Consider the following 26,867-nt stretch of genomic DNA (forward strand, 5'->3'; position numbering starts at 1 on the left):
CAATTTAATGATACGCCGATAAAAATGTCTTTCATTGTGAGTAAACATTGCCATTGAGATAAGGAGAACCAATGAATGCCATGTGCGTGCACTGTGGCGTAAATTATCGCAAGGATGTGCTAAATCCACCTCACCATACTGAAGCATTTTCGGATGAAACACAAGTCCGTAAGCGATGAGTAAGTAAAATTCGGGGGAAACGTGCATGAGGAAAATTGGAATTCAGTTGATGGCAGGGGGGTAGCCAGGAATTTTGTTGAGGGGGGATCCAAAACCAGGGGGAAAATTTTTAAACAACAGGGTACAAAGGAGAGGGTTTCAAACTAATTTTAACGCCCTTCATAATAGAAAAAACTTCATTTTTCAAAGATTCATTTTTTTTTCATTTTTGTAAATTCATGATTTTTAAATATTTTGTTTCCTATTATGAAGAAAATTAATTATGTTTTTATATTTATATTCCTCTCGCTACGCCACTGGACAGTGGTTCATCCTAAGATTTTTCCTATTTTCATTTCCAAACCCTAGCGTAACAGTTTAGGCCCTGAGTATGTAAAGATGTACAAAAAAAACATGAAAGCCCATAAAATAATTTTTAATTTATAAAAATATTAAAATGTGAATGAAAATCTAAGAAGCATTCCATTGATTGTATGTACCCCCAATAAACTTGAATAATGACTTTGTTTAACGGCAGGAATTTGAAAATGCATTAGGATTCGAAAATATAAGATTCGAAAGATCTGGCTCCAAAAATCCTGGATCCGTCTATCCCTAGTTATCTTATTCCATTCAATTCTTAAATTTTAATGGCAGCAATGCTACAGATAAATCAAAATCCCACCTGTCAGAAGGAGTAAGAATCGATGGAATCGGAATCGAGAATCGGGAATCGATTTGAAGGAATCGAAATTGGAATCGGAATCGAAAAAAAGTGGAATCGACTCATCCCTAATAATAATAATTTTTTATTCACCGAACTGGCAATATACATTGCATGGTTTCGTCACAAAAATCACTATGATACAAATTACATAAATACAATAATACAAATTACATAGAATCATTTAAATAATCGCTAATATCATAAAAGGCTTTACCTGCTAAAAAATTACATAATTTAGCTTTAAATAGGGAAGGGGGACAGCTTTTCAATTCAGATGGAAGTTTATTAAAAATGATGGATGGAGTGCGATGAGGTCCCTTGAGAGCTAGAGATAGATGGTGACTTTTGAGGTGAACGTCACATTTTGAGCGAGTGTGGTAGTCATGCCATTCATGATTCCTTGGAAAATGTTCAGGATGCATTTTAACAAAAGTGGCACAATTCAAGATAAAAATGGAGGGAAGTGTTAATATTTTTATGTCCAAAAAGATCGGTTTACCAGGAGTCCTCTTAGGCACTTGAACCATAGCTTTCAATGCTTGCTTCTGTAGAGAAAATAATTTTTTTGCATGGTGTGAAATTCCCCAGAACATAATACCATAAGATATATGAGCATGAACATTAGCATAGTAGATAAGTTTGAGGGTAGAAAGAGATAGAAATGGGGCCAGCCTTCTAAGCATAAAAATACCAGTGCTAACTCGATTCATGATGGCTTCAATGTGTGGTGTCCATTTAAGGTCGTCTGAAACCAGAAGACCTAAAAATTTAACACAGTTACTTTGGGTAATGGGCTCATTCATCAGATTAAGTTGGTGATTAATTATAGGTGTAACACTCTTAGGGCGGAAATCCAAGAAAACAGTTTTGTTAATGTTAATTGATAAATGGTTGGTATTGCACCACTCAGCCATCCTGGAAATTGAAGTATTGACAGAATTTACCAGATCAGAAATATTTCTAGAATGTGACAGACATGAAGTATCATCAGCATATAACACAACATCCTGTTGAGGAAACAGGTTTGGTAGGTCATTAACAAAAATAATAAACAGGAGGGGGCCAAGTATGGAACCTTGGGGGACCCCAGTATTAATATCTAAAGGAGAAGAGAATGAGATATCATTACTATACTGTGACCGGCACGTATATTTCACAATTTGTTTTCTACCAGTTAAATATGATCTTATCCAGTCCAAGGTTTTTCCTCTCATTCCAATGTTGGCCAGCTTAAGTAAGAGAATATCATGATTGACTCTATCAAAAGCTTTTGACAAGTCATAAAACACTCCAAGTGAGTGTAAATTTTTGTCTCGGGCATTATAGATGGAATTTAACAATTGATATGCGGCAGTAATTGTCGATCTTGCTTTTCTGAAGCCATGCTGTGAATCATGTAAGATATCTTTTGATTCAAGATAAGAAATGATACGGGAATAGAACACTTTTTCGAAAATTTTGGAAAAAGCAGTAAGGACAGAAATTGGTCTATAATTGTTGGGGTCTGAAGATGAGCCTTTTTTTGGGATAGGAGATACTATGGCTAGTTTCATGCGAGAGGGAAATTCACCACTTAGGAAAGAGGTGTTAATAATATCAACTAGTGGACTTGCTATATAATGGATTACAGTTTTAATGATCGGCATAGGGATGTCATCAATTCCAGAGGACCAATTGTTGGGGAAGGAGTTAACAAGCTTAATGACTTCATGTGCATCAGTGGGCTGTAAGTACATTGAGCAGGGAAAAGGGGTGCGAGATGTGAAGGCCGCAGAATTTATGGTGGGGCTTCGAGGAGAATTACAAAAGAGTTCATTAAAACAATTAGCAATAACATGGGGATCAGATGTGGACTGATGATTGAAATTGATAGTTGTGTTGTTGACACAATGTGAGGTAGACTTAGTATTATTCTTAATAACTTCCCAAGTTGCTTTGGAACGATTTTTCGAAGTAGAAATGTAATTTTCATTGATTACCCTTTTGTGCTCAACCACCTTGAGTTTAAATCTTTTTAGAGCCATATTATATGATTCCATCTGGTCTGGATCAGTTGATTTACAGTGGTAGTAAATATTTCGCAGCGATTTACTTTCAGCCATTATTTCCTTAGAGTAGAAATTAGAGTTAAAAGGTCCATTACATTGTTTGATATGTTTGACTGGAAATGCAGCATTGAAATGGTTGACAAAGGTATTTAAGAAGAGATTAAACTTTTCATTTGCATCAGATGCTGTATAAATATCCATCCAAGATTCATCAGATATTAGTGTCAAGAAAGTGTGTCTGGAAGCAAGGTTGAAGATTCTTTTGCTAACAAATTTAGGCTTATTTTTTAGAACAATAGACGGAAAATTGACCAAGCAGGTTAATGCCATATGATCAGAAAACCCAATATTAAAAGTTGTAGTTGACAAGCAAGAGGGCAGTAGAGTAGTTGCAAGAACATCAATTAGGGTAGCAGATTGAGTAGTAACTCTAGTAGGATCATTATTCAGCACAGAAAGCCCAAAGCTTTGAAATAGATTTGTCAAGTCACATTTATCATGGGAGACACTTAATAGATCAACATTGACATCACCATATAATAAGATACCCTGTATATTGAGAGTAGATGCCAACGTAAGAGCATCATTAAGGGCTTCAAAAAATTCAAATACACAGCTACTAGGTGATCGATACACACCACGGATAACATATTTGTAGTTACCGATTTTCAGAATGGCACCACAGCATTCAAACGTTTTATCAGTACTATGAATTTGATTCAGACTGGTAACACTTACGTTAGGTCTTGCATATATAGAAACACCACCACCTTTACACTGAGTGCGACAGTAGGAGGATATTAGATTGACATATTGAAGTGTAAGAACAGAGATTTCATTCTCTCTTAGCCAATGTTCGACAATAATCACAATATCGGATTCAAGTTCTTGAATAGCACATTCAATTTGATAAGTTTTGTTCCACATTGATTGTGCATTAAAATAGAGAACATTTAGAGATTTTTAGTCACAACGATCATTTAGTCACAACGATTTTTTTTTATTTTCGTTCGCCTTCAATCGCGTGTTTGGGCCTTCTTGATTTCTTGAAGCGTCACTTCCTATTGACGATTGATCACTCACATTGGTGTTGGCTGAAGTTGAGTTTGAGGGAGGATTAAATGGTCTCATGAAGCGAGTGACCACAGCACCAGGGGGCCAGAGAGACAAGTTTTTTAGCTTGTTGCACAAAGTGTAGTCAATACCTATTTTGAAGGCAGCATGGGCACTTTTACCCTCGATTTTTTCGCAAGATTCACATTTTATGTTGAAATAAGCTTTCACGTGTGTAATCACTTCTTCACGTGTGGTCGCGTGATCCAGTCTACCAACATACATGTAGCTAACGATCTTCGCAGCACGAAGTCCATTTATATCATCTTTAAGTAAATCACCATTGCCGATGATACGGAAATTTCCTTTTTTCCTTCTACGACGAGATTCAACAAAACCGTCTTTCTTTTGTAGTTTCTCTTTCACCTCAACATTAGTCTCCGTTGGCGCAATTTGCTTCATAGTCACAGATGATTGATTTAAGGTACCTCAATCAGGAAACCGACTAGGCGTCACTGGTGGTTTCACATGGTTGGCGAGGTGAAAGGATGTACTCTTTTGAGTAGGAACAATCGGCTTAGAGGAGTCTTCAGTTGGAGTGAATTTCACGGAATCTGCAAAGGTGACAGTCTTTTCCTTCTCGGGAACGGAAATTCGTCCACTTTTCAATTCTACTACTTCCCGTTTCAAGATCTCAATGTCAGCGGCCATTTTCGCAACAAGAAATTTAGACGATCGACACGAAAGGCATGTCCAATAAATATCACGCGACTCGTAAAGAGCTTTTAACGATAGATCCTTAAGGCCCGTACATTTGGAGTGATATAAATTTGGGCAAGAGTCACAAGTAATGAACTTATCACAGGAATTTATCAAATTATCGCAGCCGCTACACGAAGGTAAAGTAGCACTGGCCGCCATCTTGTCCGTGTGATGTACACATAATCAGCTCTTTCAATATTCACAAAACCCTTTGGCTGCTCTACATAAACCATTTCCTTAATGTCACTCTTGAGAAATGCACACCTCACATCTATATGTTTAGAGTAGGTACCATTCATTATCTACTCCTAAAGCAATTAACAATCTCACTAACTTACGTCTAATAACTGGACAGTGGGATTCAAAATAATCAGTACCATATTCTTGATGGTATCCTTGTGCAACCAATCTGGCCTTGTATCTTTCAATCTTCCCATTAGCATCTCTTTTAACCTTTAGTACCCATTTAGTTCCTATTACCTTTTGATCTACTGGACGATCAACAAGTTCCCATACATTATTGCATGTGAAGTTTTTCATCTCCTCTGACATAGCTTCATGCCATTTAGATTTGTTCCCACCACTCATTGCCTCTTCATAATCTAATGGATCATTAATTTCTGGAATATCAAAGGTATGACCATGAACTGCACGACAATATGAACATGGCCAAGTGGCCTTTGGGATTCTATTCGACCTTCGTGCCACAACCAACTGATCTTCTCCCAGGTTTAGCATAGGCTGAGGGGGCTCAACCACTGCGATTGACTCTACTTTGGACATTTCTTCAGAAGCTTGACTGTCACTCTCTCCTAGACTACTATCAATTCCAAGTTGAAACCTGTTTTCAACAATTTCTGCCTCCTCCCCTGAATTCATTTACCTCCCAACTAATTGATCATTACCAGACTGTTTCCTAGCTTTGCCCTCTGACCATTCACATGTCTTTGACAGCATAGGAAAAACATTTTCTTCAAACTCTACATCTCGCGATTCAATAACACATTGATCGTCCATTACCCATACTCTATAAGTTTTTGTATGACTTGAGTAACCTAAAAATACACCTAACTTAGCTCTGGGATAGAGTTTATTTTTACTTCTGCAATGTACAAATGATTTGCAGCCAAAAATTCTCAATCTTTGCAACTCATCAATGGGCAACTTCCTTCCAGTCCACAATTCATAAGGCACTTTCCCACCAATAGCTTTGGAAGTACACCGGTTTTTAATAAAACAGGCTGTACTGATTGCTTCAGCCCAAAATTTCATAGGTAAACGTGACCCTATTAACATGCAGCGTGCTAAACAAAGCAATTGTTGATTTTACCGCTCTGATACACCATTTTGTTGAGGTGTAAATGGCTGAGTCAGATATCTCTTAATACCTTCCCTTTCAAGAAACAATTCAAACTCTTTGCTAATATATTCACCACCATTATCGGATTGGAAAGCCTTCAACTTACAATTTTACTGTTTTTCAGCAAAATCCTTGAATCTTTGAAAACAACCCAATACTTCAAATTTATTCTTAATTATATTTACCACAGGATACCTACTAAAATCATCTGTAAAGGTTATAAAATACCTGCCTCCACCAATACTTTCTGGATTAACATAACAAACATCAGAAAAAACCAAATCGAGCGGATGCTCTGACATACCACCCCTTTTACAAAATGGCCTTCTTTTCATCTTTCCAATGACACATACATCACATTTTTCATCTTTACCTTTTGGGATAATCGCAGCATCTGGCAGTGACTTAGAAAGCCCAAACCTCTTATGCCACGTCTCACAACACACAGCTATTCTAGATTTGGCTGCAACCAACTCTTCCTCTGCATCACTTTCACTATTATCATTGGTACCATACCATGAACAGTGGACTTCATACATACCACCATTTGCAATACCTTTTAGGAAAACATCTCCATTATGCATAACATTCAAGCAACCCTTTTCCATCACAGCCTTACAACCTTTCTTGTCAAACTGCCTCAACGACATCAAATTGTCCTGCAAATCAGGTACATACAACACTCTCTCCAATTTCACCCACCACCCTCCATTTTCATCTCTCAATTTTAACTCAGCACTTCCCTTTCCACAAATTTTTAACCCATACCCATTGGCCACATCAACTATTCCCTTTGTATTACCATCAAAATTGGTGAGAATTTCCCTATGAGGGGTCATGTGCTCACTTGCATCGGAATCCACAAACCACTTCATCACTTTCTTTTCATTCCCTCTATCTGTCACCATCAAGGCTTTCACTTTGACCAAACTAGTTTTTGCCAGTTCTATATCACCACCTTCCTTCTCCTCTACTGACGCTTTAGCTTCCCTAATTTTCGGATTGATCTTTGAACAGTTTGTGCCTTTCTTCTGAACGTGTGGGCAATAACTAGCAATATGCCCAATCTCTCGACACACAAAACACACCACAGTACCTTTGCCTTTAGCTTCTAGCGCACAAGGGCAAAATTTCGATATGTGACCTGGTTGCTCACAAATAAAGCAGATTTGAGATTCCGTCCGCGAACTGTTTTGACCAAAACGTACCCTTTGGTGGCTCTCTCCTTAGCCCTTTCAATGCCTTCGGGTGAATATCATCGCACTGATCTTCTCTTTTCAGTCGTTTTTCCTCCGTTTCCATCTTGGATCTCACTTCTTCCATGGTTAACACGGCATTGTTCGTGGTGATTGATCGCACGAATATTTCATATCTGTCCCTTGGGAGACCCCTTAACAAAAATATGGCCAAGGTATCATCATTAAACGTCACACCTGCCTTCTCTACCTTCCGACTCAAGTCTATCACTTTCGCCACATATTTCCTCATTGTCATATCATCTCCCTTTCTAATTATAGTTAGTTCCTCCAAAAACTCGATCTGATTATAAACGTCGAATTTTTCGTGCATATTCTGTAAAACTTTCCATGCCTTCTTAGCTGTCACGCACTCCCCAATATAATCAACGTATCTATCACTCTCCGATAAAAGAATGTGAGCAAGGGCAGAATGGTTCTTCTTCCTCTGAGCACTATCGAGTCCGGCCTCGGAATCTTCCGTGGAGAAGCCAGGATCGACGGCATCCCAACAACCTTTTTGCATTAGAAATGCCTTGCTTTTTACCGACCAAGGGAAATAATTTTCGTCCGTCAGCATAACTCCTTTCTCTAAATACCTATTTTCCTCCATTTTTACTCAAATAGGTATTCACTCCAAAAAGTTTGAATCACTGGGCACCATAACCTATTAGATATTCACTCCAAATTCAGGATATCGGTTACGAGGAAAAAGAAATAAACCATGCCATTCTCCAATCGTTTCCGGTTGCGTATCCAAGAAAACAAAAACGAAACACTTTATTCGTCACAAAAGGAAACAAAACATAATCATAACGTGTACACAATAATGACACACTGCATTAGCATGGATCCAAAAGCAATTGAGATCGCATATCCAACATTATTAAGACATGTTTCCCTGAGCTCTCTGTGCCTCATGCATGCATTGGTAATCTCAGACCATGTAAAACTCCTGTATAGAAACTAGGTCTCTGTGACGTCACGTGGAGTGGCATCGCATGGCCACCAATCTGCCCTTTTTCGAATGAGGTTAAAATTGACCATTGCCATTCGCCTAAACTGGGATTTATAGAACCAAATAATTTGTATATAATGAATACAGGCATCCCCCGAGTTACGTAAGAGATGCGTTCCGGCAGACTGCGGAAGTCGAAATTTACGAAAGTCGAACATTCTGCGTTAGTGCTTCAGAGATTTCGATCAGTGCGGTGAATGTTCAGCGGAGAAATGCACGGTAAATTCTCGGTGAAGTTTCATTCAATTCACTGCGATATTCATGAACTCTTTTGCGTATTCTTACGTTATTAGATACAAAATCAATAAACATTAAGAGAGAGTCTGAGAGTTGCATCTTGAGCATTGCCAATCAAAATGCATAATTTATTCCCCGAATTGACCGATCGCGTGGATTCGGGAAAGTACGGTATCTCAATGCCACATTACTAAACTGAATACTTAAATTGATTCATTGTGTTATACTGCGATCTAATGGCCCATAGACTGCATAATTGTCTACTTACCTTTAATCATTATATTCTGCCTTTTATATATTACGTTGATTGATGAATCTGGTGGTTTCACTGTCACAGTTAATACACCTAAGAGGGGTGTCGAGGATTACGAGCAAATAACACACAAAGAATACCAGTAAATCACTATATTCTTAGATACAATCACACGCACATGCACTCAATCTTTCACGCACGTAGGCATATTTTCACTCTCTCATATCTCAATAAAATGACGTGAAAATGTCATCATTTGAATATTTACTTCGCTGGAAACATCGAAGAGTATTTCCAATGCACGAAGCTAATTAAAAGTGAGCTTTTATACAGCCAACTCAGTCATTAACGTGCAGCAAAGTTAGTGGGGAAAAGCTTTCAATGACGCAGTATTCATTTACATTTGCACACAGTATGAGAGAACGAGAAAATGCAGCTTAATAAAATCTTTGCAAAATACAACATGGTAACCCAGTCGCCAGAAACATGTAAGCAAGTACAGTGCAACCTCAATAAATCGAGACCCCACCGTACTCAAATAAACTCTCGCTATAGCAAATTGTCGCTTTACCGGAGGTGGAGCAAATAATAGCCAATATACCTAATGCGAACAGTTATACAGGAACAGGAGTGGTGCGGTGACAGAGAAATTTTTGTCTGATAAACGTAAGCATAAATCCAGACGAAAGGCGATGTTTTTTTGCATCACCAAATTTCCTTACTTAAACAACAACTAACTATCCAAACAATTTATAAGCACCGTACTGAATAAAAATCATGCAAAGCATTGCTTTTTCAATCATTAGGCCAATGCACAACCGACGAAGCCATTTTTCTACGGACTTAATTAGTGCATTTAGGTGATCATTCTATTATTTTGGTATTTTCCACTGAAAATTCAAAAACTAACTGTTAAAACTGTATCGCGGTTATTTAATGCCTCAAATGCTTCCATTGGTGTATGTTTATTGTCCCCGTACGTTAAGCAGCAATTAAGTGAAATAACATATTGCTAGAGGTCCGTGAAAGTGGTTGAATTTTTTCCTAAAATTCGTTTTAAAACCGTGTGATTTCGGTGTTATAGAAAATCTTGGCGGTGTTATTATAATGCAACAATTTTCCCACGTTTATAGGCGTTTTATTATTTTATGGGGTGCGATTCATGAATACTTATACTTTTATTAAGCATATTACATAAAATTTAACACAATTTGGATTGTACAAAATTTCTGATGAAATGATTTAACTTATATGAAAGAAATGGTTTAACTTATATTGGTTCAAGGTGTATGAATGGTTCAAATATGTAGTCTTCGTGAATACAATCAGCAACCAGCAAATTCCCACTACCTCATATGTGTATGCTTCGAGAGCCATTCCAGATTTTTTGGATTGTCAAGTTTCTCTACATTAAATAAAGCCTTTACAAATGCTTCAGTAGTAGCAACAACAAGCTCCTCCTTTGCTTTCTTAGACTGAGTGACTGTGTGTTCAAATGATAGCTGTGGTTGTGCGAGTCCCCTTTCTTTTGATCATTTTTGTGTATCGCTACTGATGTGCTTTAACAGAGTGTCACATCTTTCAAATTAAAATGTTTTGAACAATAAAAAGTTATGGTTCCTTTTCACACGATGTATTCAATACGACCGGTTTTGTCGCAGAGGCGACATCATCAGGTACAGAAATCGTTATATTAACAGTTATTTTGTCGTTGTTTATCCGGTTGCTAATACGCGTTGGTAGGGGAGGGTTGCGTTGGGGTTGGAGCGTTACACAGCTTCAGGGGAATTTCCAAGAGTTGATAAAAATATTTTCATTCGCTAAAATTCCATTCTTGATGTGCTTCCTAATCTCCAACTCCTCCAAGCAGTCCATCCTTCTTCCCTTTTTCTCAAGGTGGAGAACTTCCGGAACAAAATCGCTCCTGTGGTCACTCTCCCATATGTGTTTCGCGAAAAGCAATTTGTCTATCTCCCCGTTTCTCAAATGCCTTCCGTGTTCCTATGTTCTTAATCGGAACGAACGACCAGTCTGGCCTACGTAACAGGTCTCACAGTCACTGCATTTGAGTTTGTAAATGCCACTTCTGTCATTTATGTCAATTTTATCTTTCGTATTGCATAATAATGCCCTTAAGTTAGATGTGTTATAATATGCAATTTTAAATTCTTCTCTGGGAAAGATGTTTGCAGTTGCCTGTGAAATATTTCCGTAATAACTCAGTTTGCACCAGCGTTTCTTATGCTCATTATGAATGGATGAATGGTATATCATTTTCTGTGCCCGGAGGGAGTATTTCTCCCTTAACAATTTATCTATGACACTTTCTTCGTAATCGTTTTTAACTGCAATATGTCAGATGGTTTTGATTTCCATGGCAAGGTTCTCGGCAGAGAAGGGGATGTTGAGTGCTCTGTTTAACATGACATGAAAGGTGGCTAACTTACGAGAGGGGTGGTGGTGGGAGTCGGAGGGGATGACATGGTCGGTGGTACTCTCTTTCCTGTAGATTTTGAAGTCGTAGCCATTCCCCGTGGTTGAAATAGTGATATCGAGAAAGTTGATACTATGGTCGGATTCTTTTTCACATGAGAACTTTATGTTTTTGGCTTTTGTATTCAGTCTATTCAAATATATGTCCAGTTGCCAAATAGTACCATTCCATACGGCAAACACATCGTCAACGTACCTGTACCAGCAGTGGATAAAATTGGTGTTCACTGAATCTTCACTGAACATTTTCTCTTCAAACTTGTCCATAAATAGTTCCGCTAAAAGCGGCGATAACGGAGACCCCATTGCCAAGCCTTCTTTGTGTCTGTAGAATTTTTTATTAAATTTAAAATAATTCTCTTCCTCACACGCTGTAAGTAATTTCACAAAATCGTCAAAAAACGCTATTTTGGAATTTTGTCCGGCTTTTTCCGATTTCGGACCACTGTGCGGCGGTGTGCCGTCTATGGCGTAAAATACAGGCAATGTTACATTGAGGCCGCTTTTTGATGAAACGACTTTTTGCCGGCCGTCGTTCACGTCATGATGCCGCGAAATTCAGGCCGCTTTCAGGCGAGACAACTCTCAGCCACGCTGTGGGCCGTGCCGCAAACGGCGGTCCTGGTCCCAGCCAGCGGCCGTATTTAAGTCAACCAAATTGTTACATTGGACCCACACTCAAGGTTTTCCTGCAACAAGTTATCCAATAACGCTGTCTTATGCGTCGCGGTGAGTCACCGGAATTACTGCTTGGCATTGACGCGTACTAGGTGCATGAGCTTGTATTTCCGCTCTTACGCGGCAGCGTTAAGCAATGAAGGTTTAGGCTTTAATAGATCATGACTCATTAGAGTTGATTTTTTCGCTAATCCACCTAAAATCGCAAAAAATGCGAAATTTTGTTTTAACTGACAAATTTCGCGTTATTTCGCGATATCGCGTCTCACAAAATTCACGGAACTCTACTTATTATTTATTTGTAATTAATCACAAATATTAATCATGAAAATAAGGATTCTCTTATGGTCATCATCATCATCACTGGTCAACAATCCTAGGATTGGTTTGACGCAGCTCTCCACTCAGTTCTCCTATCAGCTAATCTTTTCACTCCTACGTATTTCTTCTCTTTCACATCTCTCTTTACTTGTTCCATATATTTTGTTCGAGGTCTTCCTTTTCCATTCTTGCCTTCCACCTGTCCTTCGACGATTGTCTTCATCAGGCCATCATGTCTCAAGATGTGGCCTATAAGGTTGTTCCGTCTTCTTATTAAGGTTTTCATGAGGCTTCTCTTCTCTCCTACCCTTCTTAGGACTTCCTCGTTACTAACTCGGTCGATCCATTTGATTTTCATCATTCTTCTGTAGCACCACATTTCAAAGGCCTCTATCCTTGCTTTCTCCGCTGCGGTCATTGTCCATGCCTCACTTCCGTATAGGAGCATACTCCAGATGTAGGTTCTTATAAATTGTTTCTTTACATCCATATTTAAGTTTCCCGCTGTAAGCAGGTCTCTCTTTTGGTGGAATGCTCTCTTCGCCTGGGCTATTCTGCTGATAATTTCTTTCTTGCTTCTCCCGTCACTAGTTATCTTGCTTCCCAAATAACAGAATTCATCCACTTCTATCAGTTTTTGCCTCCCTATTTTAATGTTGGTCTTGACTTCTTCTCTTCTGCTGCATACTAAGATCTTGGTTTTCTTCGTGCTTATTTTCAGTTTTATATCTACTCATTACCCTAACCATATTAACCAGTATATTTTTCAAATCCTTCTCTGTTTCTGCTATAACGGCTATGTCATCGGAAAATCTTAGCATGCTTATTTTTTCTCCATGGATATTCACTCCCAATGCCTTTTCTTTGATTTCCTTAATGGCTTTTTCAATGTAAACGTTGAAAATTACGGGTGACAATGTACAGCCTTGTCGCTCTCCTTTCTTAATTCTTGCTTCTTCACAGCTGGGCCCTGATTTTATCACGGCTATTTGGTTTTTGTATAAACTGTGGATGATTCTTCTGTCATTATAAAGAACCCCAATTTCCTTTAGGATTCCAAGCATTGTGCTCCAATCCACATTATCAAATGCTTTCTCTAAGTCCACAAACGCAACGAATGTTGGCTTGTTCTTTTCCATTCTCTTTTCTATGAGCAGTCTTAGGGCCAATATTGCTTCCCTTGTGCCTTTGTTTTTCCTGAATCCAAATTGGTCCTCATCCAAGTACTCTTCTGCTTTTCGTTCTATTCTTCTATAGATGATCCTTGTCAGTATCTTTGATGCATGTGTAGTAAGGCTTATGGTCCTAAAATCTTCGCACTTCTCCTCTCGTTTCTTCTTAGGAATAGGGATTATAATGTTCCTCTCGAAATCCTTTGGTATCTCACCTGTCGTATACATTTCACTAATGATTTTGTATAGCTGGCTCAACGTCTTCTCTCCTGAATTTTTGATTAGTTCTGCAGGAATGTCATCAATGCCAGACGCTTTATTTATCCTGAGGTCTCTTACAGCCGCATCAAATTCCGGTCTTAAAATTAGGGCTCCCATGTCATCGGCATCCACTTCCCTCTCGTTTTCGATAGCATTCGTTCTGAGGCGACTTCCTTTGTACAAATCTTCCAGATATTCCTTCCATCTCTTCCCTTTTTCTTCGTTTTCAATCAATAGTTCTCCGTTTTTGTCCCTAGGGGTATTACATCTTACGCCCCTTTCCTTAAAGTGGTTCCTCACTATCCTATAAGCGGCCTCTACTTTTCCATGTTTAAGATTGTTTTGCACGTCTTCGCAAATGCTTTTCATCCACGTTTCTCTAGCCTTCCGCATTTTACGACATATTTCATTCCTTATCCTCTTGTAACGATTCTGTCCTTCCTCTGTTTTCGCAGCCTTGTATTTTCTTCTTTCTTCAATGAGATCTAATACTTCCTGTGTGATCCATGGTTTTTTCATAACGACTCTTCTTTTACCAAGAACTTCCTCAGCTGCCGCCTGCAGACCACTTCTAATGGTTTTCCAACTCTCTTCCATTGGTTTGTTGGTCGGATCCTCCCCTATTTTATTTTCTACAGCCTCTTTAAAAGCCAGTTGATGCTGAACCTCCCTCAATTTTTCAACCTGCCATATGTTTTTCACGGCTTTCTTCAACTTTTTAAATTTAAGGTGGCATTTCATCATAACTAGGTTATGGTCACTATCGATATCTGCCCCTGGATAGCTTTTGCAGTCCTTCACCTGGTTCCTGAATCTTTGTTTCACTAGAATGTAGTCGATTTGGAATCTTCTACGGTCTCCTGGCATCTTCCACGTGTATCTTCTTCGCAGGGGATTTTTGAATAAAGTGTTGGCAACCACTAGCCTGTGCTCCGTGCAGAATTCAAGTAGCCTTTCTCCTCTTTCATTTCGGTTACCCAACCCATATTTCCCAGTTATTATTCCGTCTTGACCTTCGCCGACGACAGCGTTCCAGTCCCCTAAAATAATAAGATTTTCTTCCCCTCTTACCTGCTTGATAACTTCCGCTATATCTTGGTAGACAACTTCTACTTCTTCGTCTTCATAATCTGACGTAGGCATGTAAACCTGTACCACTACAGTAGCTACGGTTTTAGTATCTATCTTCACCATTACTATCCTTTCATTAAACTGCAGGTAGCTTTTAACACGCATCCCGGCGCTCTTTCTAAGCATTATGCCTACTCTAGCATTACCATTTAGCGATCCCGTGTGTATCATTCTGTAGCTTCCACTCCAAAAGTCTCCTTCCTGGGGCCACTTCATTTCGCTGATGCCTAATACATCGAGGTTCATTCTTCGCATCTCCACCTTCAAGTTCTCTAGCTTACCGCAGGTACGAAGTGATCTGACGTTCCATGTTCCTATCCGTAACATTCTATCTCGTTTGACCGATGTACCCTCTCGAGTAATCCCCGCCCGGAGATCCGAATGGGGGACTAGTTTACCTCCGGAATATTTTACCAGAGAGAATTCCATCATGTCATTATATAAATTGAGTGGAGTAGCTGTGACTCCTCGGGATGATAATGTGGTGGTTTCCCCTTGCCTTCCACATCGCAGTACTACAGCCGTTAAAGTAAATGTTACCATGCCCGTAGTGGAATGTGTGTCGCTGTACCGACCAGTATGGTCTCCACCTTCGCACATGTGAAGAAGAGCTGCTGCCCTCTTCCCCGGGTGATGAGAGGCATAATTATTGGCGGCCCCCAGTCGCCAAGTCACGGTATCTTCACAGGTTTTGGTATCTTTTAAATGGCCTACCTTACCCAAGGGTAGCCCAATACCCCCTCAGAATACCGCCGCTTTTTGTCCACGACTGCTTATTCGACGAGAGAACTCGCTTATCTCGCAGCTAACCTCTATATCTAAAGGTCGACCCACCATCCGCAACCCGGTGGACGCACTCGGTGGCTTTAAGCTCAGCCGCGAGTCTCTTATGGTATATAAGCATTAATAATTTGAAATTATATATCTTGTAGCGGGCAGCAGTTGGTAATTTTGAGAAAAAGAAAGTATGTGTGTGTGAGGATACCTGCTGATAGAAGTGTTATAGAAACCAAAGTTTAGCTACCTTGCTGAAGTAGTATATACAATGAAGTTAATATTGCTTACATCTTATCTTCCTGTTGCTTAAAAATGCCATGAAACATGAAGCCTTTGAGATTGCGACTCAATAGGGTAGTTTCCTTTATCAAATAAAACGAAAGGCATCGATTGCGATTCGTTACCCACCATTAGTGTATCTATATTATACAAATTATTTTGTTTTAGAAAGCACAGTGTAGACGAATGTTAATGGTCTATTTTAACCTCATTTGAAAAAGGCCAGATTGGCGGCCATGCGATGCCACTCCACGTGATGTCACAGGGACCTAGTTTCTATACAGGAGTTTTACATCTTCTGAGATTACAATGCATGCATGAGGCACAGGGCTCAAGGAAACATTTCTTAATAAGCGCCTATTAAAGTTGCCCATGGTCAGAAAGTGCGGTGCTTGTAGTCTTGCACCAAGGTGGCCTCATTGGAACCAGAATGACGTCACATGGGCTTTTCCCAGCATTCATATTTAGCCATCGCATTTTTGTGCGCTTGAAAATTTTCTCTTTTCATATAGTCATGAAAAATAGATATCGTCATTTCAAATGGTAAAAGCATGTAATACATACTCCAGGAGTAATAATCTTTCGATTTAGGCAATAAAAAAATAGGAAACCACCCAATTAGAAGATGAGTAGTGTATTAAAATTTTGATGTTGCTGTTTATTTAAATTTTGTGCGGTGATCATTAAATGCATGTAATAATAATGATAAACTTTATAGTGCTTGGGAAAGGTTCAACATGGGCACAGCCGGGAATGGCTCACGCTGAGGACTCTGTGTCTCCACCTCCGCCTGCTGGAACACCCATGATGAGCAGTGTGGCCAAAGTGGTGCAACCCACAGCGACTGTTTCCAGTGTTCCTGTTTGTGGCCCTAGTAAGTGTTTAACTTGTATGAATCCTTATGGTCCATATATCTTATTCCCATATTGTGCCCTCAAACATTACAGAAGAGAATCCTCTAATCCAGGGTCTCCAATTTACTAGGCCACCAGGGCCACATTCCGAGTTCCAAATTGCCCTGCGGGCTGGATAGCAAATTTGCCGATGACTGAAGTATTCGATACGAACGTCTACTGAAGAATCCGGTGGCGTATTTCTTATTTACGAACAGTTGAAGGCGACTTTGACGTGCAGTACAGTGCTGCAATGCTCCTAGCGGTGTCTCACAGAGTTAAACGAGCCAGAATCGCTCGCTACTTGAAACAAGTGCGTGGGCCGGATGAAAGCCCTCCGTGGGCCGTATTATGGAGACCCCTGCTCTAGTCGGCCTCCAAATGTGTTGTCACCCACCACGCATTGAAATGGTTTTACAAAAGTCACCACTCGCATTGCTGACGGACAAAGTGATCCAAGTTTCATGGTGAATTAAGGTATAATTGGGTATGATAACCAAAATGCACACACATGGTGATGTGATGTATCAAATTCATAACTTTCCGATGCTATTGCTCCCAATCATAAACATTTAACTGCAAAATATTGGGAGAAAGTGCGCCATGGACATTTTTGAAAACTGATTAAAATGCGAGCAAAGTGACTACAGAAATGAGCCATGTGTGGGATGGGATTTGGTCTCCTCTCTGCATTCCCCTTGGATGTCCCCTTGGATTTAATTGATGTGATTATCATTGCCTCTCCAGCAGTAGAGTGCAAAGTGCATAAGGCTTATGGGGATGAATGGGGAGCGGTAAATTAGCCTTAATGAAGCAGCTGCCCTATTTATCCTAAGCATTCCATAAGTATGTATACATGGACATTGAAATGTGGAAATTAACTACAGTGGAACTTGGTTAGTACGTTTCTGAAGGGACCACGAAAAATGAACGTACTAACCAGGAAAACGTACTAACGAGGAAAGTAAATAATAGCAGTCCGGGTTATTGCAATCTGTGGAAAAGTCGTCATAATTACAATTACTATCGGTAGTTCTCGTAGGATCGCCTTCCTGAACTCTTTTCACATTTAAAATCAAGAAAATGAGCGCTACCATGAAAAACAAACCCTTTTCTGAATAAAAATCGCAATTTTTCATGGACATCCCGGAGACGATTTCATGATTACGGTGTCTATCTCCCGTGATTTATCATATATATATTTACAGAACGAGGACGAGTGAAGCTCAGACAAGTCATTTTTCTTTCTCACAGCGTACTCGGAGAATATAACAACAACCCGGAGTAAGTCAACTGGTTTTTTAAACATCATAAAAATTGGGCAAAATTATATTGACTTTCAAATTACGGCAACAGCCGTAGACATTCGCTTCTGGAATGATACCATTTCGATTGTAAAATCGATCGATATATCGACTGATGACACGCAAGATTATTAGATTACGACGTAATTACAAGAAAATTTTATATTAAACAGTTGAAATTTACATTCAAAATTTGTCTAATGTCGTCTGCTTTCGTTCCGAGATCAAGTATTTTTAAGCTAAGCTTCGCGTGGAGATCCAGAGGATCGTCTGCTCCTGCAACAGTAGTCAAGTAAATACGCACGACGTCGAGTTTATGGAGCAGTACTGCTTTAGATAATGTGGGAATTGTCTAATACCGTTAAGACTCATATCTTCATCATGATAACTCGTGCATTAGCAACAATTTCCCTCTCGAACTTCGTGCGCAGCAGTGGGCACTCCCAAGCGCTCCAAAGGCAACAGAAGGTGAGGAGCTCGTGGTGGGGAAAATTGGGGCTTCTTATTGGCTGTAGTTTTTCATAGTCAGACTCCCGAAAAATGGCCGCATTTTATTATTCAGCACGTCACAAGAATTCAGAAATGCATTTGGATAAATTACGGTAGAAGAAAGAGATGTGGAATGAATGGAAGAATGTTAATATGGCTAATAATAATAAATTAAATCATGAATTCAGACGTTTGCGACCCTTAAGAAGACACTAGAGAACGAATTGCGGGTTGCGTCACGGCAAGCAATTGAGCGTACTAACCAGGAAAGCGCAATTTTTTCAAACGTACTAACCAAATTCTTTTACCTGTATTTTGTTCGGATGGTACCGGGACCGAGGGAAATCGCCATACTAAGGAGGAAAACGTACTAAGGAGGAACGTACTAACCAAGTTCCACTGTATATGAGAATTAAAGTGCATTATTTTTCTGTTATCTATTAGTCAAATTACAATTATGAAAAAAGACCAAAATTGTAAAGATATTCTGAAACAATGGGAGTAAATGATTAATGTGTTAATTAGGGCTGTGTTTTTCAGTGGAGCAAGGTCAAGTGAAAATTGGAAAACATTTGAGAGTTTTAAATTGGAATGAGTGAGATTCATGATTTTCTTTCTAATTTGAGATGATTTTCCTCTGAAGTTATGGTCACTTCCACTTCTCAATAAATAGTAAGTTTCTATCTATAAAGAATATTCTATCCATGTCAAAATTTTGCGATTGAAGAAATGAATTTCAGAACATTTGAAAAAGTTCTTCGTCCATCAATTGCTAAGGCTTATCCTCGAAGTAATCTTGATGAGACCAACTGGAAATGAAAAGAAAATGGCAAAACATTTTTACAATCTGACTAAAATGTCAATATTTTGCCCCTCCATATTTTTCAGCATGCATCTATCACAAATTCCATTTACTTTTCACGACTACTAACATAAACGTATCTTTAATTATGAAATCCACCAATTCGAGGCAATAAATTGCAGAGGTAGATAAGTCGTCAAAGTAATCTTGATGAGACCAACTGTAAATGGAAGGAAAATGGCACAAAAGTTTAACAATCCAACTAGAACAATAATATTTTGCCCCTCCATATTTTTCAACGTGCACCTATCGCAGATTCCATTTGCTTTTCACGACTGCTACTATAAATTTATCGGTAATTAACAAATGCTCTAATTGGAGGTAATCCCTCTTCGAATACGTTACATACTGGAAATAATAACCGAATAATGAATTTAACTCTTAAATTGAATGAGCTGTCACAGATAATCTTACAAGTATAGCAAGTATTTTGGGAAAACTACTTGGCATTAACTTCATAAACAATCTTAGACTAGTCCACATGACTCGTGCAGTGAGATGCCCTTCCGGCTGCGGGCTTCGAGGCGGGAGTCTCCTGCTTAATGACCTCCTGTAGAACATAGTGCAGGGTGGCCTTTCACTCCTCTCATGGAACTGCTTATCTCAGTCTCAGGTTTCAGAAAGGGTTCTAAATGTTCTAAGAATATCTACTGGTGAAAAGGGATTGACATATCTGATATAAAAACTACTGCAAGGATCTCATAGTTGAAGCAACTTGCTTCTTTCACTTGTGGATTTTCAAAAAAGATAAACTTCTATGTATAGATACATTTGCAACTTTTTATGCTGCAATATTTTATCCAAAATTAACTGTAAAATGATTGGATGGCAGTTAACGGCATGGAATTGAGAAATTAATTTTTTTCATCGCTAACAGATCACTAGCAATAGCAGAGATTGAGCACTAATGTTGAATGCTTGCGGAAGATTGTCTCTCTCCCGATGTTGGGTTTATGCTCCAAAAGTGTCAAGCATACTTTTTTACATGCTACTTATGGGTCAATTGGCGGTGCCCCTCAAATCTCTCATTTTGGTGGGGGTCTCGCAATAGGCCAAACTCGTACTAATGTAGTTGCAATTTATTAGGGTTAGCCTGTCTTCCAAATGGCAATATAGTATTTTAAATAGGCTTAAAAAGTAATGGAAATAGCAAAGAATAACATTTGCGACGCTTTATACTTTGACAATGATGCTCAAGTTGCCTAAATAGTTGCTCTTGCTTGAGTATTAGCCCTCCCACTGCCTTTCTCACCAAGGTTTTGGGAAAATAGGGGAGCTGTATTCAGAGATTTACTGTGTTATTAGACATTTATGGGTTTGTGGTTCCTTGGCTGAAAAAATTCTTGGTCTTTGCCATGGACACATGTAAGGAGTATGTAGTTATATGTCAAAAAATTGGTGTCTGACACATAAATTTGCTGTAGTTGCAATTTCTGGTACTTCAATGGTATAAAACTTCTCAATAACCAGCATTTATGTGCTGTTTTGACTTGCCCATTATTTATATGGTTAAATGAATAGGGCCATGAATTATATTATTATTATTTTTACAAACTCCTTTGAAATGAAACTTTGCCAAAAAAATTTACTCACATTCGATATTCATTGTTGGTCTAAAGAGAGAAGCTCTTCTCTGGGCAAAATGAAATAAATCTTTGTCCCATTGTTGATTTTTCACCTCTTCAGAATGAAATAGTAAGAGTGGCTGCTTTAAGACGTTCCCACTTCTGCCATGTGCTATTCATGGCAAGACGTCTTCATTGTAGTAGACAGTGGACTTTGATGGTTGCCTTCCATGCATTGAATTTTCCTGGAAATGGTGCCACAGTATGTTTATCCCAGTGCCCACTTCTATTTGACTCAGTGCTTCACCACTTGTCCCCACCTTGGAATATACTCCGCTTCTACATGCACCAGTGATTTTTCGTCTTACTGTGTTCTCAATCTTGCACCCTCCGGAGTACGTAGAAAATACAGTGGATGGAACTCATTGGAAATTCAGATCCCATAGAAGTGGCTGAAGTAATGATGTTGATTTCGTTGTAGTGGTTTATGATCCAACTAGAATGTGAATTATAATAAGCATGAGTTTCATTGAGAGAGTTTGATTTTTAAATGATCGAAAAATTGGGTAGGATCATATCCTTCAAATGGAATTAACAATATCATATTAATTGACCAAGGTACATGGTGTGGCAACATAACTTCCTTTTTTAAAATGGGTGCCATTCAGTCAGTAGATGTCGTAGCGGAGCGCCAGTGGTCTCGTCCGAGTCGTGAATATGACGCTTTGTTTCTGCAAAATTCAATCGCCATCGTGCGTCGTTCAGTCTGCCCACGCTTCAAGAGCATAGGTGGCTGATTTGAAGGAACACTTCCCTGAGCGCTTCATCGCAACGAGTGAGTGGCCGGCCCTCTCTCCCGATTTGGCCCCTTGCGATTTTTTCAATGGAATCTTTTGATATCTCCTGTTTATGTGCACAGTCCAAGGACCCTGCAAGGCTTGAATACCAACATTCGGGGTGAATTTGCCAGAATACCACCTGATATGCTGGTAACAGTCATGGCAAATGCCAGAAAACAGTTTACTCAGAGTCTGTCGAATGGGGGACGTCACCTACCTGGCTTGGTATTGAAAATGGTGTGAAACAGAACTTTAGATACATGCCTACATTATAAAACCAAGTAAATAATTTCTGATCAATACAATGGGATTTAATAAGTTTTGAAAAAAAGAAATATGTTGGCCCACCCTATTCTAAGTAGAAATTATTGCTTTGAAGAAAGTAATTACATGGTGTCATGATTTTTGCTAATTTTTTCATGTTTCTGAAATCCTTGAAAAAATGAGTATTTACCAAGATAAAACATGTAGATTTGGGTTCCTTCCTGAGGATGTTGAAGTCTTGATCATCAGTGGAAAGGGAGTATCTAAAAAATGGTTTGCATTAGTGGTTGGTCATTGTGAGTCACTTGATGCATTACTCTAGCCAATACTGGCCAGGACAGTCAACATCTTGTGCCTTATAAATTATTCATGAAATGACATTACAGGCAAAGAGGACTGTGCTGAAGTCAAAATAAAATTTCTGGATTGTCTTCAGACTGTGTTAATTTGAGCAATTACATCCGTTCATTGAATTCCTCTCCTCAATATTTCCACTTACCCAGTAAAATATGTTTTTGCATTGTACCTGATCAACCTCTGTACAACAAATGTCTATTCATAACAAAGGTTTTTGCTGATGTCAAGAAGTTTTCTATGGAGAGGTTTGATTGTAGTCTTAATTTTGATTCTCAAATTTTATTGAATTGTAAAGTATGTGTACACAAAGGGTTTTGTTGCTTTCTCTGCTGCATCATTTGCATGGGCAAATATGGAAAATGAAATGATATGCTTAATATAATTTATTGTTACCTTTCTATTGTACCTGTTGAATTAGTACCAAACGAAAGTATCCCATTATGCTTGGTGGTAATATGTGGCGGCAAGTTTATTTATTATTTTGTGAAACTTGCAATCTCATGAATAACAGTTCACTTTTCTTGAGCATTGCATTAAAAATAATGCTGTCAACCATCTAAAAATGTTGGAATTGGGATAGATGGTAGCAGAAGTTAAGGAACCATCTAAATCAAAAGGCACTGGTTTGCTATCTTCAAGTGCTGCTTTTCTGTGTAATTGCCCAATGTTTAATTTTGAAATGTCCCATGTTGGAATTATAGTCAAGAAATCCCTTTTGATATAAAATTGTTTAATTGTCTGTGTGTCTCTTTTAAATCAATGCTAAAATTAAATGTTTATCAAATTGTATTGAGAATGTTTGATTGTCTGGTATGCCTTTTTGCCGATTGAGGGGAAAGCATTGTGTGATGAGATTTTTTCTCTTTGTTCTTCAGCCACGGGCATTGCTCGGTCTGTGTCTCCTGGCCAAGGAATCAGGAATGTAACCTATTCGGCAACCAATCCCACCGATTCTCGTAATATAGTTGCTGGCCGAGATGGAAGCACTTGGCCGCAGCAGCAAACTCCTGTGGAGCAACCAGCTCTTCCTGTGAGTAGCTGTCTTTGAATCGGGTTATGTTATACATTTTGTTGCTTACTAGTAGAGATGGGTCGTATAGCAGATTTCTTGCACTCGAATATCAAATTTGAATATTAAATCATTGCTCGAATATTCAAATACCTCGAATACTATAAACGATGAATGCGGGAATGTTTGACTTGGTTGCCTATGCTAGCAGGAAACACAAGATTTTGGCAAGTAATTGTGATTTCCTTTAAAGCATTCAAACAGGAATTTAGCTGATTAATGGAATATTTTAATTTTATGGAAACAATTTGGGCATATACAGTAGAACTTGTTTAGTACGTTTCTGAAAGGACCACAAAAAATGAACGTACTAACCAGGAAAACGTGCTAACGAGGAAAGTAAACAATAGCAGTCGGGGTAATTGCAATCTGTGGAAAAGTCGTCATAATTACAATAACTATCGGTAGTTCTCGTAGGATCGCCTTCCTGCACTTTTTTTACCTTTATAATCAAGAAAATGTGAGCTACAATGAAAAACAATACCATGTGAGTAAAAATCACAATGTTTCTTAGATTTCCCGAAGACAATTACATGAAAACGGCGTCTATCTCGTGTGATTTATCCTATATATATTTATAGAAAGAGGACAAGTAAAGCTAAGTCATTTCTTCTTTCTCAAAGCGTACTCGGAGAATATAACATCAACCCTGAGTATGACACATGGTTGTTTTTAAATATCATAAAAATTGGACAAAATTATATTAACCTTAAATTACGGCTACAGCCGTACACATTCGCTTCTGAAATGAAACCATATCGATCGATATATCGATTAATAACACGCAAGATTATTAGATTACGACGTAATTACAAGAAGATTTTATATTATACAGTTGAAATTTACTTTTAAAATTTTGTCTAATGTCGTCTGCTTTCGTGCCGAGATCAAGTATTTTTAAGCTAAGCTTCGCGTGGAGATCCAGAACATCATCTACTCCCGCAGCAGTAGTCAAGTAAATACGCAAATACTCCATAGCCCTGACGTCGAGTTTATGGAATATGTGCAGCACTGCTTTAGATAAAGTGGGAATTGGATAAGACTCATTTCTTCATCATGATAACTCGTGCAATAGCAACAATTGCCCACTCGCGAAATTTGTACACAGTGGGCACTCCAGAGGCAATTGAAGGTGAGGAGCTCGGGGTGGGGAAAATCGGGGCTTCTCATTGGCTGCAATTTAGTTAGTCAGACATTCCTAATAAATGGCCGCATTTTATTATTCATCATGTCACCAGAATTGAGAAATGCGTTAGGATAAATCACGATCGAAGAAAGATGTGGAATGAATGCAAGAATTTCAATGGCTAATAAAAATATATTAAATCATGAATTCGGAGGTTTACGACCCTTGAAGATACTAGAGAACGAATTGCGGGCTGCGTCACGGCAAGCAATTGAGGGTACTAACCAGGAAAGCGCATTTTTTTTCAAACGTACTAACCAAATACTTTTACCTGTATTTTGTTCGGATGGTATACTTTTACCTGTATTTTGTTCGGATGGTACCGGGACCGGGAGAAATCGCCGTACTAAGGAGGAAAATGTACTAAGGAGGAACGTACTAACCAAGTTCCACTGTAGTTGATTCAACTAACATCTCTTTCAAATATTCTAAGGGGACACACCACCTTGCGAAAAAATTATTGCATGCCATCTTGGCATTTACACTGCGACGATGGATTTCTGTCTGATGCATACATTCTTATCTATCAAACGCCATTTCAGCGACACGCCCACCTGATACTCGGCTTCATCCAACTTCTTATTTTCAACAGGTAGCTCACTTTACCCCCACTTCTAATGTCAAGTGCTAGTGAGGTGTTTTGCAAAATACACGCGCTTCTCCACTAGATTTTCTTCAATTATTTTCAGTCTATCTTTGGAAGTTCTCACGAGATAGCAGATGAATTTGAATTGCTATCAGGGAGAAACCAAATATCCTGAGAAAATATCCCTTCATCTGTGACTGTGACAATAGAGATTTATAGCACAACTCATAAATTTTAACTTGATATATGTTTTCGGAAAAAAATACGGCATCAACTTCCGAGAAGCTCAGCTGTGAGGATATCTAGTTTTGCCAGAACGTCTCTTTTTATTCTTCTAAGTCTCTTTTTATTTTCTTTTAATTTATTTTCTTGCGTAAAATGCTTAAATAAAGTCAAATACTTCGTGTTTGATAGTATTCTTTTTTAAATTATGCGCACATTACTAATGTTTCAATCTAATGAAGGTGTAATATCAATTGCCGAAAGTCATTGTTAGACACCTTTTGTGCTAATAGGTGACTCATGCAGCGGTTGACCTCCAGAAATGGGGAATTTCGAAGCAGGTTGGCAGAAAAAGGTCAGTGTGGGAGAAAGAAGGAAGGGTGAAACACGATTCTATCATTCTCCTATAACTTCATATTTTCTTTTGAAGCTTTTGTTTTATGGTCTGGGGCCTTTTGTTTGATTTCGGAGAAGAGGAAAGCGTTGGAGGAGGGGCCAAGGGCTGATGGATGGAGGGGGTTGCGGATTTTGGGAACAGTGCTATGTAGTTACTATCCCACGGCACTGTGGTTCTCCTGGTGGGGGGAATTGGGGATTTTCGGATTTTTTCACCCAATCATTGTACTATTTTCACCGCTCTAATCCACGAATTTGATGTAGTTCGTCAGCTTGCCTAAAACAGCGCTGCATGCACTAAACGACTAGATTTCTCCACATTTTTCCGAGTCAACCACCAGCGATGTGCCTGTGACAATGTATGACGCAAAATTCAAAGTATTCGAGGCATTCGAGTATTCACGGATACTATTCGCACATCTCTACTTACTAACCAATACCACAAGTGTCTTTTCATCAATTTTGGGTCTTATGCATTCCAGTCCTTATCAGATTAAATGGCAAATGTGGGTTAGTTTGGATTCCATGTAGCTTTGTTGGCAAATTCCAAGAGAAGAGATAGGCATCCTTAAATGAAGTTTGTTTAAAAGTTATGTTTATTCATTAATGAAGTCATTGTCTTGAATGTAATTACCCCTCCCGTTCTTGCCTCTATCAATGATTAAGGAAATCTTTTATTGAGAATGACTACTCCTCAGATTTTATCCTGAAACTTACGATTGTTAGAGACAAGGGGAAGAAACTTGATTTTATTGAGAATTTTGAAATTTTATTGTGAAATGAGAATTATTTTGTGAGAAGAAATTTGAATGTATATGAGGATGATGTGTTAAGTGGCCTAGCCCTCTCCAACTACTCAACCCTTCTCCTC

At 38.8% G+C, this 26,867-nt stretch overlaps 1 protein-coding gene across 4 annotated transcripts in view; it reads left to right on the forward strand.

Moving 5' to 3' along the window:
* The window catches only part of LOC124171717 (CTTNBP2 N-terminal-like protein), a 156,892-nt gene that overhangs the window by 113,118 nt on the left and 16,907 nt on the right, over nucleotides 1-26,867 (forward strand). For all 4 annotated transcript variants that reach the window (XM_046550987.1, XM_046550988.1, XM_046550989.1 and 1 more), the window contains 2 exons: nucleotides 16,683-16,838; nucleotides 23,413-23,567. In XM_046550987.1, the coding sequence (XP_046406943.1) occupies nucleotides 16,683-16,838; nucleotides 23,413-23,567 (311 nt within the window). The remainder of the gene's footprint in view (nucleotides 1-16,682; nucleotides 16,839-23,412; nucleotides 23,568-26,867) is intronic.

The sequence above is a fragment of the Ischnura elegans genome, chromosome X, assembly GCF_921293095.1.
Source record: "Ischnura elegans chromosome X, ioIscEleg1.1, whole genome shotgun sequence".
Classification (NCBI taxonomy): Eukaryota; Metazoa; Arthropoda; class Insecta; order Odonata; family Coenagrionidae; genus Ischnura; species Ischnura elegans.